This window comes from Corvus hawaiiensis, chromosome 5 (assembly GCF_020740725.1).
Source record: "Corvus hawaiiensis isolate bCorHaw1 chromosome 5, bCorHaw1.pri.cur, whole genome shotgun sequence".
NCBI lineage: Eukaryota > Metazoa > Chordata > Aves > Passeriformes > Corvidae > Corvus > Corvus hawaiiensis.
The window spans coordinates 33,527,821-33,539,951 of record NC_063217.1 but is presented as its reverse complement, the minus strand read 5'-3'; the positions used below and the strand labels follow the sequence as shown (position 1 = coordinate 33,539,951).

Sequence of the window (12,131 nt, the reverse complement as noted above, 5' to 3'; positions counted from 1 at the left end):
CCAACATTGTTCAGAGTACAGAAAAGTTTTATTACATGTACTGGGATTGCTATTTCCTTTCATTGATATTCTGAGACTATATGACAGTAGAAAGATACAATCTTAAGTAATTGACTTCTTTTAAAGACTGAAACAAAATAAGAGTAACAATGATTAAACAAGTCTTAAAAAGACACTTAATTTTGATTTGATCTCCGCTCTTTTTGTACAGCCAGAGCCTCTTCCAGTTTCATATTGATATTCTCAAAGTGCCTTTCTGCTCCTAGAATTCTCCGAGACTCCACCAGAAGTGCAGGGAGGCTGGAAGTTCCATACTGTTGATAAGGAAATAAAATTGCAAGGCAATGTTTTTAACTCTTGGAAAGATCACTTACATATCAGTATTTATTCCTCCTCCATCTAAAGTGGCGCAACATGACTTTTAAAAGTGAACAACAGCCAAAATCAGAGCGTCTTCTGAAATTGAGGATATCCTTTACATGTGGCAGGTGTGTAAGCCTTATCCACAGAAAATACCATGCCAGGTCCTGGGTACAATGGGAATGAGTTCTAAGGCTACATGAGAAGTTACTCTGGTCACAAAATCCAGCACTGTTCTTAGCATTAAATATCTTACATGGAAGTGCCAGAGCTTTCCCTGCTTTTGAACAATAACAACAGAAAAAATTTATTACTTCTGTCTCACTGTTAATCTTCAACTTCTATAAAAAAGTTACAACTAAGGACAACTGTTGCATTTCTATGTCCTTTGCATTCCTGGACACCGAGAGCAAGGCAGCAGAATCCTCTCTGAAATACTTCATCTTCTAACATGAGACCAAAAAAACGAGTGAGATGCTACAGTACAGTTCAGCAGTGATTCTCAAGTTGCTTCCACAAAGACAATTAACAAAATATTGCTACTTAAGAGATGTTAAATACATTTCATAAATTAAAATAAAAACACTAATAAAACTGAAACACATGCAGAGTATGTACTTACTACCACTTTTGCTTTTGGGTTTTCTTCTCTATAATCCAAACAGTCTTGCTGTAGCTCCTTTAAATCAGTAATTAATTCAATTGTTTGCCTCAAGGAAGATTTCCTTTCCTGTACCTCAGCATATTCTCTTTGTAGTTGTGTCAGTTGTGGTTCAGCTCTGAAAAAAGATCAAGACTTTGATGCTTGCATCTGCATATTTATTTCATTAATAACTATGACCCTATTTCCTCTGAAGGAGTTCTTAAAGGTTGGTCAGAGATACAAAACACAGGTACTATAGGGTAGTGTTTAACTAGAACAAGCATATTACTTAAACAGGGGCGTGAGTCCAAATCCACCAGAAAGACCCAAACCTCTCTTTTGAGTCTGACAGTGTAGCCACTCCTTCTTAAGCATGTGAGTTTTTCAAGTGTAGTTTCTTAAATACAAGGTGTTCTGCTTCTGCACACCCCTGCCTGCAAGCTCAGTTGCTCAGGCTATGCTGAAGCCTATTCAGGATCTACAACCTACCTACACCTCTGCTAAATAAGCTGGAGTGCTCGATCCTTTGAAGCAGCACTCCAAAAACTGAGCACCAACAGTGATTTTCATCCAACAGGGTTGCAGAAAAAAAGGTTTCTTAACATGATCAAAGGATTAAAACACAACATCTAAAAAAGTGTAGGCAGCTTTCAGTCTGTGAGGGGGCTCAAACCATTTTGAGGGATGACTTCAAATAGTTCTCTGGGCAAAGTTTGTCAACAGTACTACAAAGAAAAATGCCTCTCATGGCTATAGAGAAAAGGTTTTTATGCTGTTTTTGTGGATCCAAGTCCACGGTTCCCTACAGAGTTACCTTACAGGGTGTATGTTAAATGCAGCTTCAGTATAAAGCTTGTCACTAGCAACCCGAGGGATTTGGGGAAGTCTAATGGTTCTTCCAAAGAACATAATTCCTGTGGTGTGTATCTAAATGACACTTAAGATTAATGCCAAGTTAGAGAAGGGGAATTGTGTGGACACAGGAGAAGGAAGCAAACCATGTACTAACCATGTACCCCTGCCAAACTGCAGAGGTGAAATACAATCTCCCACCTCAAAACCAAAAAAGTCCTCTGTATTAACTTTGTAAATTTATGATCCAGCACCTTTGCAATTCAAATCATAACACTGGTGTTCTCCCAATGAACATATGGCATGAAACACCCTCCAGTAACTAATTAGCTAAGAGAACTTGCAAGAATGACCATCTAGGCAACTGAAGTATGTAAAGGAGAGGTTCTCATGAGCTTTTATAAAAACAAAAAGCAAGACAGCAGTAGTTTCATCAAAATAAAAGGAAAGAACAGAAAAAGTTACTTTCCCTTCCGAGTTACAAGATATCAGACTCCTTAAGTTCTTCAGGCTATTATTGTTGATCATTAGAAACACACCCAATTAGCTCTTCTCTGAGTTGCACCAGTTGCTGGCTTTTCTTTTTGATGTTTATTATTGCCTGAAACAAACAGTGAACAAAGTCTGTGAAACAGTTACTAAAACTTCAAAGGCAAACAACTCAAATTTCATTGCCTTTTTTTTATCTGAGGTTTTATACAGATTCTCATGGTGGAAGATTCTAAGATACCAGACCTGATAAACTGCCATATTTTTAAACACTTTAAAGCTGTTTGAAATGTCAAACTCTAATCTCCATCCAAAATTTCTCTCAAGAAACACTGGATTTACAACCATACAAAAGGAGTTTGTGACATTTTGATTTCAAATATTATCAACTCTAGGAGGTTTTAGTTTTAAAAATGCAAATTAATACAAATGTATGTTCAGGATGATTGGCATAACTAAGTAAGCTTTCTTTGCTAAAACATACAGTTAAAAAAAAAAAAACCACCCAAAACTGATCATAAAATTAAATTTAGCAACCAAAAATTTTATCGAATGCTAGGAGTGTATTAAGATTTTCATTTTACATGCAGAGCAGCTTACCCTATCACCTCAAGTCAAGAAGACTTTAGCATATTAACTGCTACTTCTCAGGATAAGCTTTATGTTGACTTTATTTGTTAAAGCTATTTTGTCATTGAAAATTTTGCAGAAGATGTTAATTTGGGCAAAAATCCAGACAGTGCCTAAGATGCTCTTAAATCTCTCCTCTGTAGGGCATTCACCTCTCCCTGATGAAACCACTGCAGTGTTTTTCTTCCCTTACACTAGTGCCTCCTCCTGTCAACATTCCTGCTGCATTTTCAGTGAATTACTGCTTACTCTGAATGAAGAGAGGAACTGTCTTCCTCTGAACAAAGACTCTGCATCTATTTAGGGAATGCAATTGCCTGAGACTTCCCTTCTTTAAATTAAGCAATCCAATTCTATCCTCACAGGTTGCTATCTTTGCTACTCTCCTAAATTTTATATTCATTTATGTTTCTTTAAGGTTAGCTCCCATTATTTAACTGGCTCTCCAGAGGCCTCACCATTATTCATTAAAAAAACCCAAACCAAAAAGCCAAAAGAGTAATTGACATGGGTAGGTCTTACCCATCCCAATGTGCATTCCTTCTTTTTACACCGTACAGCAGAATACATATGGAGTTTGCAATCCACCACATTTACTCAGAGCTTTTCCAAAAAACCTCTGGTGGTTCCCTAACCTCTATTTGTGCAGTTGATTCTGAGTACAGCACACCTTTTTTGCCAATTATTTTATTTCTTCCAGTCAAGTTCTTGACATTCCAATGCCCACAACGGTATGCCGTACAATGTAGTGATATGTATGTATTTACCTTAGCATTCTTTTTCTTCATGTTCTTTAATTCCTGGACTCCTGCTATCTACAGAGAAGAAGAATTACAGATTGACTATGGATCTTGAGTTCATCACTGTCCTCCTAAAAACATGGCTGCAAGAATTACTTTGGAATAACACAAAAAGCTATTTAAAAAGCCAACCCTGGTTCAAAGGGACATCACCGGTTGTGTATTGGTTCTTTCCTCTCTCCTCATGCCAGAGGAAAACTGTTGCACAAAAGGAGTTAGTCCAAGTAATACTCCTTGTACCAATTACTGTAATACTACCTACCTTAATTTTTCTGTATCTTTATATGGATGTATAAATCTGGTAATTCTAACACTTGTTACTTCTAATGAACCACTCAGAACTATAGCTTTAATACTTGCCCATTGTACTTGGCACAACTCCTGCAAAGTTCTGAGTTCATTTTACTCATCATAATCATCTTAACCTTTGCAGCCCATAAGCTTATCACAGCATCACAGGATGGCTCAGGTTGTAAGGGACAACAATGGGTCTTCTGGTCCAACCTCCCTGCTGGAGCAGGGTCATCCTAGAGCACATGGCACAGGATTGTGTCCAGATGGTTCTGGAATATCTTAGTTATGTTCAAAATGTTAATTTAAAAAAGCATGATTTTCCCTGGACTATGTTAGAGGCCTTACTCAGAATTCACTGAGACAGCACAAAAATGAAATCATCAACCTTTTAAAACCCTAGTCGTCCATGAGCTTTTAAACAGTGTCTGACATAGCTGTATGCTCATTTAAATTACGCAGTTCACCAGTTTTACTACATAATGATTTAGATATGACAAACACTTCAGGATTAGTGGATGCTTCCCTGTTCTCAGAAGGTGACAATTTTGCAAAGTACTTGCATGACAGCAGTGTTGTGTCTAGAGGCAATTCTTGTGAAGGCCTGCACAGAGGCAGCCAATCATAACCTGCACACAACAAATTGTGTTTTCATGTCACTTATACTGACAAGAGATTGGAAACTTTTACAGCTTGTAAAATGAATGTGTAAAGGGCAATATAAAACCATAGGTACTTTGACCACAAAATTGATTTTATTTCTGTTGTACTTACAAGATCAGTGATTTGGTCCTTGAAAGCAGAAGAGAAGTCACTGATAGCCTTTCTGCAAATGTCTGATTCAATGCTTTGTCTGGAGAAGTCAGAGGGACAAAACACAACCCATTTGGTTTAGTAAAGGGGAAATCTCATCCAAAATCCTTCCTTTGAGTAACAAACCCCAAAGTTAAGCAGCTAGACAACTGCAGATCTTTCATATACTAGCAATAGCTTCATTTCTACCTTGAAAAGTATCACCTGAGATATGCTGTTCATGTTTGGAAAAATATCAAATCCTGGAGACCATGTCAAGATCACATGTGAAAAAACATTTTTATCATAGAAACTTAATAATCATTACCATCAGAACGTAACCATGCAATACTGATTCCCTGAAGGACAGCCCATTAGCAAAAACACAGGGATTTCTTTTTAAAACTTTGAATATCCAGTCATGGGAAAGCAGAATATTTACCTGTAATTTGCTGCTATCTTCTCAACTTTGGCCAGAACAACATCCAGTTCTGTAATATCTCCAGCAGATCTCTTCAGGTCTTTGGGACACCAAACCTGTAGAGAATGTGGGCTATCCACTGGAACAGCAGAATAAACATAAGCATTGCACAATTCAGGTACACACTGTAAAACAAGAGAAGAACTCTTGTGCCCACCATCAAAATAACCATCTAAAAGTTATAAATATTTTAACATGAAATTTGGGAAGAGGGATATGTAAATTATTTCATCTGTCTTTGGCTGAGCAACTATGATAGATTTATCTGGGAACACCTTAGAACTGGGATGATCAATGATATGTAACTTAATTCTTATTCTTTATTGATTCAAGCAAGCCCAGGAACACATCAGTAAACTAAGTAATACACTACACAGTGCACCATAAACATGATTTTTTGTGTTAAAAAACTATTAGCCTGAATTTGCAACTTGCATTACTCAAAGACTCATGAGCTTTTATATTTGTATACATTCTTCTATTAACACCATGTATGCTTCAAAAACCCACTCTACACAAATACATTTCTTTAAACTTTGCAATAGTATTATTAACCAATTCCACTAGAAGTTAAACCATGTTTCTTCACACACTCCCCAATGTAAATCTAGTACTAAAACATGATCAGGTTCTGTTCAAAGGAAGCAAGATGGCAGAAGAGAGTTTTTCCCTATTAAAAAATGCTACTGTCGTGAAGCTCCCTGTCTCAAAGGTCTTTACAGTGACAGCTGCACCTGCAGTGCAGGCAGGGACACTCCAAGTTCTACCCCACAGCTGCTGCTCCAGGCTTCCGCACCAAGGAATGTACTGACACCTCCTACAGCTTCACAGCTGTGGTTTCCAGGCTTCCCTCCAAAGGGAACCAGGCTGCCTTACAGGTATAACGCACACCTATACTTTACCCCTCCAGGGAAGGAATAGGCAAATCCAGGGATGCAAACCATGGGGATCAAATGGGGGTCTATACCAACACTGAAACTAAAACTTCCCATTTCTAGAAGCACTAACTATGTTGCTACATTCCAGAAATGAACACTGTTGAAAAACTTTGATCTTGAATGAAGAAAAGCTATATGGAAGTTCTGAAGAGTCTACTTTACCAGAAGGATCTGATGTGTTCTCCTCTGAAGGCTGCTTCTTTTTTGTCTGGAATTGAGTAGTATTCAGAGTCTTCTGCAGTATGAAAAGCAGATTAACTTCCAGAATAAACCCTAGGTTTACTCATCTAAACACCTGAGAGATGGCAATTAGGCAGAATACAGAAGGCATTTCCTGACTGAAGCATCAGTAACCTATCCTTCAGCCTGCTTCACCAGTCCCAGCCCAGTGGTCACCCTGCTGCGGGACAGCAGCTGCCTGACTGCACTGGCCACCGACCTGTCAGCCACTGGCCCTGCAGCAGGTCTGGAGACATCCTAAGGAGCTGAAGGACCCTCAGTTCCACACAGTCATTGCCCAGGATTAACATTTCTCTGATCACCAGTGCTTGCTCACCTTCCTTCTCACCTGCATTCTGTCCCAACCCTTTCTCTACTTTGACTGCTTTGTGACACCAACAGCACTTCTGCAAGAGTGCTGCAGGCATCCAGCCTACTGATGAAAGACTCTGTACTGAGTGTACAATCCCAGTAAATGTCAATACATAAAAAACTCTTGTTCCAACTGCTGCACATCTGCTTTTATCATAGGTTACTTTCTTGAGCCTGCAGACAGTTGTCTCCCCTGTATGTCTGGCACCTAAGTGGGCCAAAAGCATTTTACACTAATTGTGGAGTAAGTGTGCCGAAACACTCATTCAAAACTGAATGGCTTTTCATTCTAACACATATTCAAAATTAATTTTATCAATACTATTTTTCCCATAAGTCTGTTTTGCTTCAATACCAAACAAGTACAAAGGATTCCTATTGCATCTAGTCTGCCATTCCTTGAGAACATATATTTTAGGTACGAAGAATATATTTGAAAAAAGGAAAGAACATAGTCCCAAATGAGCAAGACAATAGGCTACAGGACCCAGGAGCACCTGGCTATTATATTCCTTGTTGATAGGATGACTTGTAGCTTTAAGCATTTCACTTGGCCATCCCACAGGAACACTCTGAGGATTGATTATTTTGGATACAATTCAGTACTAAGGCAGTACTAAGAAACAAACGGAAGGTCCTCCTCTCCCCCCCCCTTAACTCAGGCATGGAATGAAGTGAACTAAAATTAAATTGACTGATAATACTCATGCAACTTTTTCTGTACCACAGCCTCCTTAAGGGGTTCCACTCCAGCATCAGCCGTGTTGAATTTCCGAACATCACCATTGGAAGGCTTTGAGTGACGCCGTTTTTTACTGGGAGAAGAAAAACACACACTACTACCCTCTGAGAAAGAATGATCTTCAACCATATGCACACCAAAACCTTGTGTTTTGGGGAGCATTCTGTACAGCTATGTCTCATGCGAGTTCTATTAAAGTAAATTTGATTTAACAGATGAGAAATATACTAAAATTTGAATTAAAATATTTTTTAAATAATTTTCTTTGTTCCATATAATTTAACTAGAACGTTTTTCCCTTTTAAACTAAAAATCTAGAGATTAAATTAAATGCTGACAATTTTATTTTTTTTCCACCAGACCTGCTGTCTGCATTTTGCCTTTGTGGTGCCGAAACACAACTGAGTGATGCGTTTTGTGACTGTTCCTCTCCATAAGCATCCACAGCAGTACTGTGCAAAGGGTGATCTATAAAGAACAGAAAATAAACCATATGAACACCTCTCCCATCTGTTAAGGAAAAGAGCACTGCCTGCCATTAAGAATTTAGTTAGAATATTTGTGGTTTGCTAACTAACAAAAAGGAAGTTCTCGTTACAAGTATTATTTGAGGATTATGAAAAAATATACAGTGAAAAGTTTCATAGTTTCTGTACCCATTCACCTGCTATTTCTTTACAAACCCAAACCAAAGGTAGCTCAGCATGTATTCATGGCATAGAGCAAGCAAAATGCTTGGTACAGTTTGTTTCAAGTCTCTCTTTGCTATGGCAGACGTAAAACTTCTACACATTTAAATAACTACTTTCTTTTTTTTTTAATATAAATTTTAAGCTGCTTTAGTGGATGCTATAAGAAGGCAATTATTGCTGCTAAAGAATATTTGTAAGTGTAGAATTCTTGAAGGTAGCTACCAAAATAGATTAGAACCCTCAGAAATTCAAGGTTTTAGCATGTCTTCCATAGTACAAATTTCTCTTTTCAAGCCAAAAAACTTTTGTGTTAGTTTACATTACTGTCAGAGGGAACTCTTTTTATAGTCTACATACATAACACAGAAATAAAGAAAAGTGTTTTTCATTTTGCAGCCTTGCCTTATAAACAACCCTTTTGCTTAATTGTTTTTTATAACTCATTTTCAATGCTGTTCCTAGTAGCCACATTTATATTTCCACAATTTTCTCAGAGTAATAACTATTACAGTTGAGAAACAGCTCTTAACATTTTCTCTACAGCTTCTAATTACACCGGTTTTCAAAAAACCCCAAACATATATATACAGATAGATATAAGAGGACTCCACACAGGAGCATCTACTCCATCTAAATTGATTCTCTTCCTGTGTATTGAGGCTTCATTACACAAGTCCAATACAAAGCATGGAAGTGGTTTTAATCCTTCACCAAAAATTGTACAGTTTGATGTTATTTTTTTAAGTAACATTGAAAATGGCAGGATGACATCCCTGAGAATGTCCAAGTTTGCTGCCATGAATACTCGTACAATGGCAAAAATGTCACTTCATAATTTGTGTAATTTAATACAGAATAAGTTAAGATATTGAACTTTGGTTTTTAACGGTAAGTTCTTACACAACTGCAATATTATGATATGTGAAATTCTACCATTCAGACTATAAAGGTGGAATAGCCAGTATTCTTCCACTAACTTTTATTTGCACATACTACAGCATTATTCTTGTTACTTCCTAAATTATGGAAAATAACACAAAGTCCCGTCTGTCTCTCCTATCCATTACTTTCTCTTGCAAAGAACCAAAACCTTTTCCTAGGTAAGCACTGAAGTATTTTGCCCATGTGGTTGGTTGTGAAAAGCATACCTTAAATGACATTCAAGTTAATACTAACCAAAGGAATCATCAAGCTCCTCAAGTTGATTTGTTCCTGCTACCTTCAATATCCTTGAGACATCTGGTTCCTCAAGAGGAACCGATTTCCAACGAAGACTGGAGTTGGCTTTGTGCTCCTGGACGGGTATGAAGTAAAGAACCAGTTTATCCAGCTTTTCTGAGTGTACAACAGCTTAAACATGACAATGACTTTCAAGAACATTTGACTAGAAGTACATTTAACCAGAACCATATTGACTCCTGAGCTATGGCATAACGATTTGAAGCACATTTTTTCCTCAGGCTATGGGCTTTTTCCCCTAAGAGAAGTGATGGTATAAAACATGTATATTCTGCTATTTGATATTGTATTCTACTGCAAGCTTTGTCTTATTTCATAAAAGTGTACAAGCCTAGAAATCTTATAACACTTTAATACTTGCTTTCTAAGATCTGTAGTCTTTTTCTTTTCAGGCTTGAAAATATTTCTTCTTTCATTCTATATGACATAAATTTTCATCCTTGTCCAATTCAATTACTTTCACTTTAAGAAACTGAAAAGCTATAGTGTAACTTCTTATACAAAAGTGGGATTTATAAATCAAGGATTAGAGAGAGACTTCTGTAAAGCAGAAGGGTAAGTGAGAATGACACTAGTTTACAAAACAGTTGTGTGCCATTCACACCACGTGTGAGTGACTTTCCTCACTAATTTCTGTGCATACCTCTAGGGTGAATTATAACCAGAAAAGACCGACTTCTGAAGCTTTTAAATTTTACCAGTGCTTAGCATTGCCCCAGCATTTCTGTTATGGTACCAAATATACACATCAACTACTTTCCCTATAAATCTTCTTTTATGAGACTGTTTTTAAACTTTCGCCTTTTAAACTTTTGTCAATGGTCCATTTTGTACCACTCCTAAATGGAAAAAAGAAAACCTCACGCCAGCACCCCAAGCCAGCCCCAGCAGGGACTGCACAGCAGTTCCCAGTGCAAAGCAAGCCCTGCATCAAGCCCTGTGCATCCACCTCCAGAGACAATGCCCTGACTGCACACTAGCACAACACGGAGTCACAGAGTATCCTGCACTGGAAGGGACCCACAAGGATCATCAAGGCCCTGCAAAGGACACCCCAAGAGTCACACCATGTGCCGGAGAGCATTGTCCAAACAATCCTTGAACTTCGTCAGGCTGGTGCTGTGACCACTTCCGTGGGGAGCCTGTTCCAGTGCCCAGCCACCCTCTGGGTGAAGAACCGTTCTCTAATATCCAACCTAAACCTCCCCGGCACAGCTTTCATGCCGCTTCCTTTGGTCCTGTCACTGGTCACCAGACAGAGGAGATCAGTGTCTGCCCCTGCAATTCCCCTGGTGAGGAAGCTGAGACCACGATGAGGTCTCCCCTCAGTCTCCAGCCGAACAGACCAAGTGACCTCAGCCACTCCTCACACGACTTCCCCTCAAGGCCTTTCACCGTCTTCCTTGCTCTCCTTTGAACGCTCTCTACAAAAACAAAACACTGGCTATTTGAAGGCTGCCCAACCTAGCAAAACTTACCTTTAGCTTAGAGCTGGTATGACTCTTCTTTATTTTCTTCTTTGAGGACATTTCGCTGTTTATTATATGCTGCTGAATACAAAACCGAGGATAAAGTCAGTGAAAATTCGTCCCCGATACAAATCAGCTTTCTGTGTGTGTACCTGGGAGAGAACGGGAAATCTTCGTTACTTCAAACTGTTCTTTGTTACTTCAAGCTATTACGCTCAGCTCACTTCAAAAGCAGTAAAACTCACTTCCTTCGCCGAGACCGATGTAGAGGTTATATATTTATGTACGGATGGAGGGCTGCACATAGCACGTATCAGCGAGCCGGGCACACGAAAAAGACAAAGCGCGACGCTGCAGCTCCCGCCTGCACCCTCGCTCCGCTGGCGCAGCTCCTCTCCCGCGGGAGCCCCGGGACCCCGCCCCGCCGGCCCGGCCCCTCAGGGCAGCTTCCCGCGCCTTTGGAAGCGCGCGCGCCGCCGGCGGGAAGGAAGGGGAGGCGCGGGGCGGAGCCGCCGGGCCGGAAAGGGAAGCGGGACAGCGCCGGGAGAGCGCCGCCCCGGCCGGAGGCAATGCAGTGTTCGGAGAAATTTATAATTACTCTGATTAGAAAAGCAAACCACAAAAACTTCCCCTTTTCTTCTCCCCTCCCTTTTCCTGAACTGACGCTGTGCATCTGGAAAAGCAAGCGAAAGAGATCGCTTCTGCCAAGATAAAATGAAAGCTACGCTTAAAAACAGTTAAGAAATTATTTTAAACCGCGCAAGAATAGTACTTGCTTTAATGGCGTGCCAAAAAAAAAAAAAAAAAAAAAGAAGTACTCTATAGCTTGAAAACTTTTAATTCCATCCCTGCCACTTAAAATTAACAGGAGATTTAGCAATGTCAAGTCTTGTAAGCTGGAGGGACCCTTTTGATGCCACGCCTCTTCATCCATGTGGTGGATGACACTGACACCCACACACACGCTTTTAGCTTTAACCAGCCAAATAAGCTAACACAGTGAAATAATCACTTTAGGCTTAGGAGGTGGCACATTCTCTTTAAACTTCTAATTTGCTGGCTATAGCACCCAGCCCCATGAGCCACAGGTAAGGCAGTACAGTTTTGTTTCTGTAATGATAG

The 12,131-nt window shown here is 39.4% G+C and overlaps 1 protein-coding gene across 1 annotated transcript; it reads right to left on the bottom strand.

Moving 5' to 3' along the window:
- Positions 1 to 9: 9 nt before the first annotated feature.
- On the bottom strand, positions 10 to 11,506 carry CENPU (centromere protein U). Its single transcript, XM_048304174.1, has 12 exons — positions 11,255 to 11,506; positions 11,019 to 11,161; positions 9,478 to 9,595; positions 7,972 to 8,077; positions 7,592 to 7,682; positions 6,439 to 6,511; positions 5,300 to 5,417; positions 4,840 to 4,918; positions 3,742 to 3,789; positions 2,395 to 2,456; positions 983 to 1,139; positions 10 to 314 (listed from the first exon to the last, which is right to left on the bottom strand). Exons 2-12 carry the CDS (start codon positions 11,067 to 11,069, stop codon positions 177 to 179), a joined length of 1,041 nt encoding a protein of 346 aa, XP_048160131.1. The 5' UTR covers positions 11,070 to 11,161; positions 11,255 to 11,506; the 3' UTR covers positions 10 to 176.
- Positions 11,507 to 12,131: the final 625 nt, after the last annotated feature.

What these genes read in the sequence shown, in the direction of transcription:
- CENPU (XM_048304174.1), bottom strand. Translation starts at nt 11,069, where the DNA reads ATGTCCTCAAAGAAGAAAATAAAGAAGAGTCATACCAGCTCTAAGCTA. An exon ending in AGGCAAAATGCAGACAGCAG is followed by an intron (nt 7,683 to 7,971) that starts GTCTGGTGGAAA and finishes TTCTTCTCCCAG; the next exon opens with TAAAAAACGGCGTCACTCAA. An exon ending in TGAAGAAAAAGAATGCTAAG is followed by an intron (nt 2,457 to 3,741) that starts GTAAATACATAC and finishes TGTTTGTTTCAG; the next exon opens with GCAATAATAAACATCAAAAA.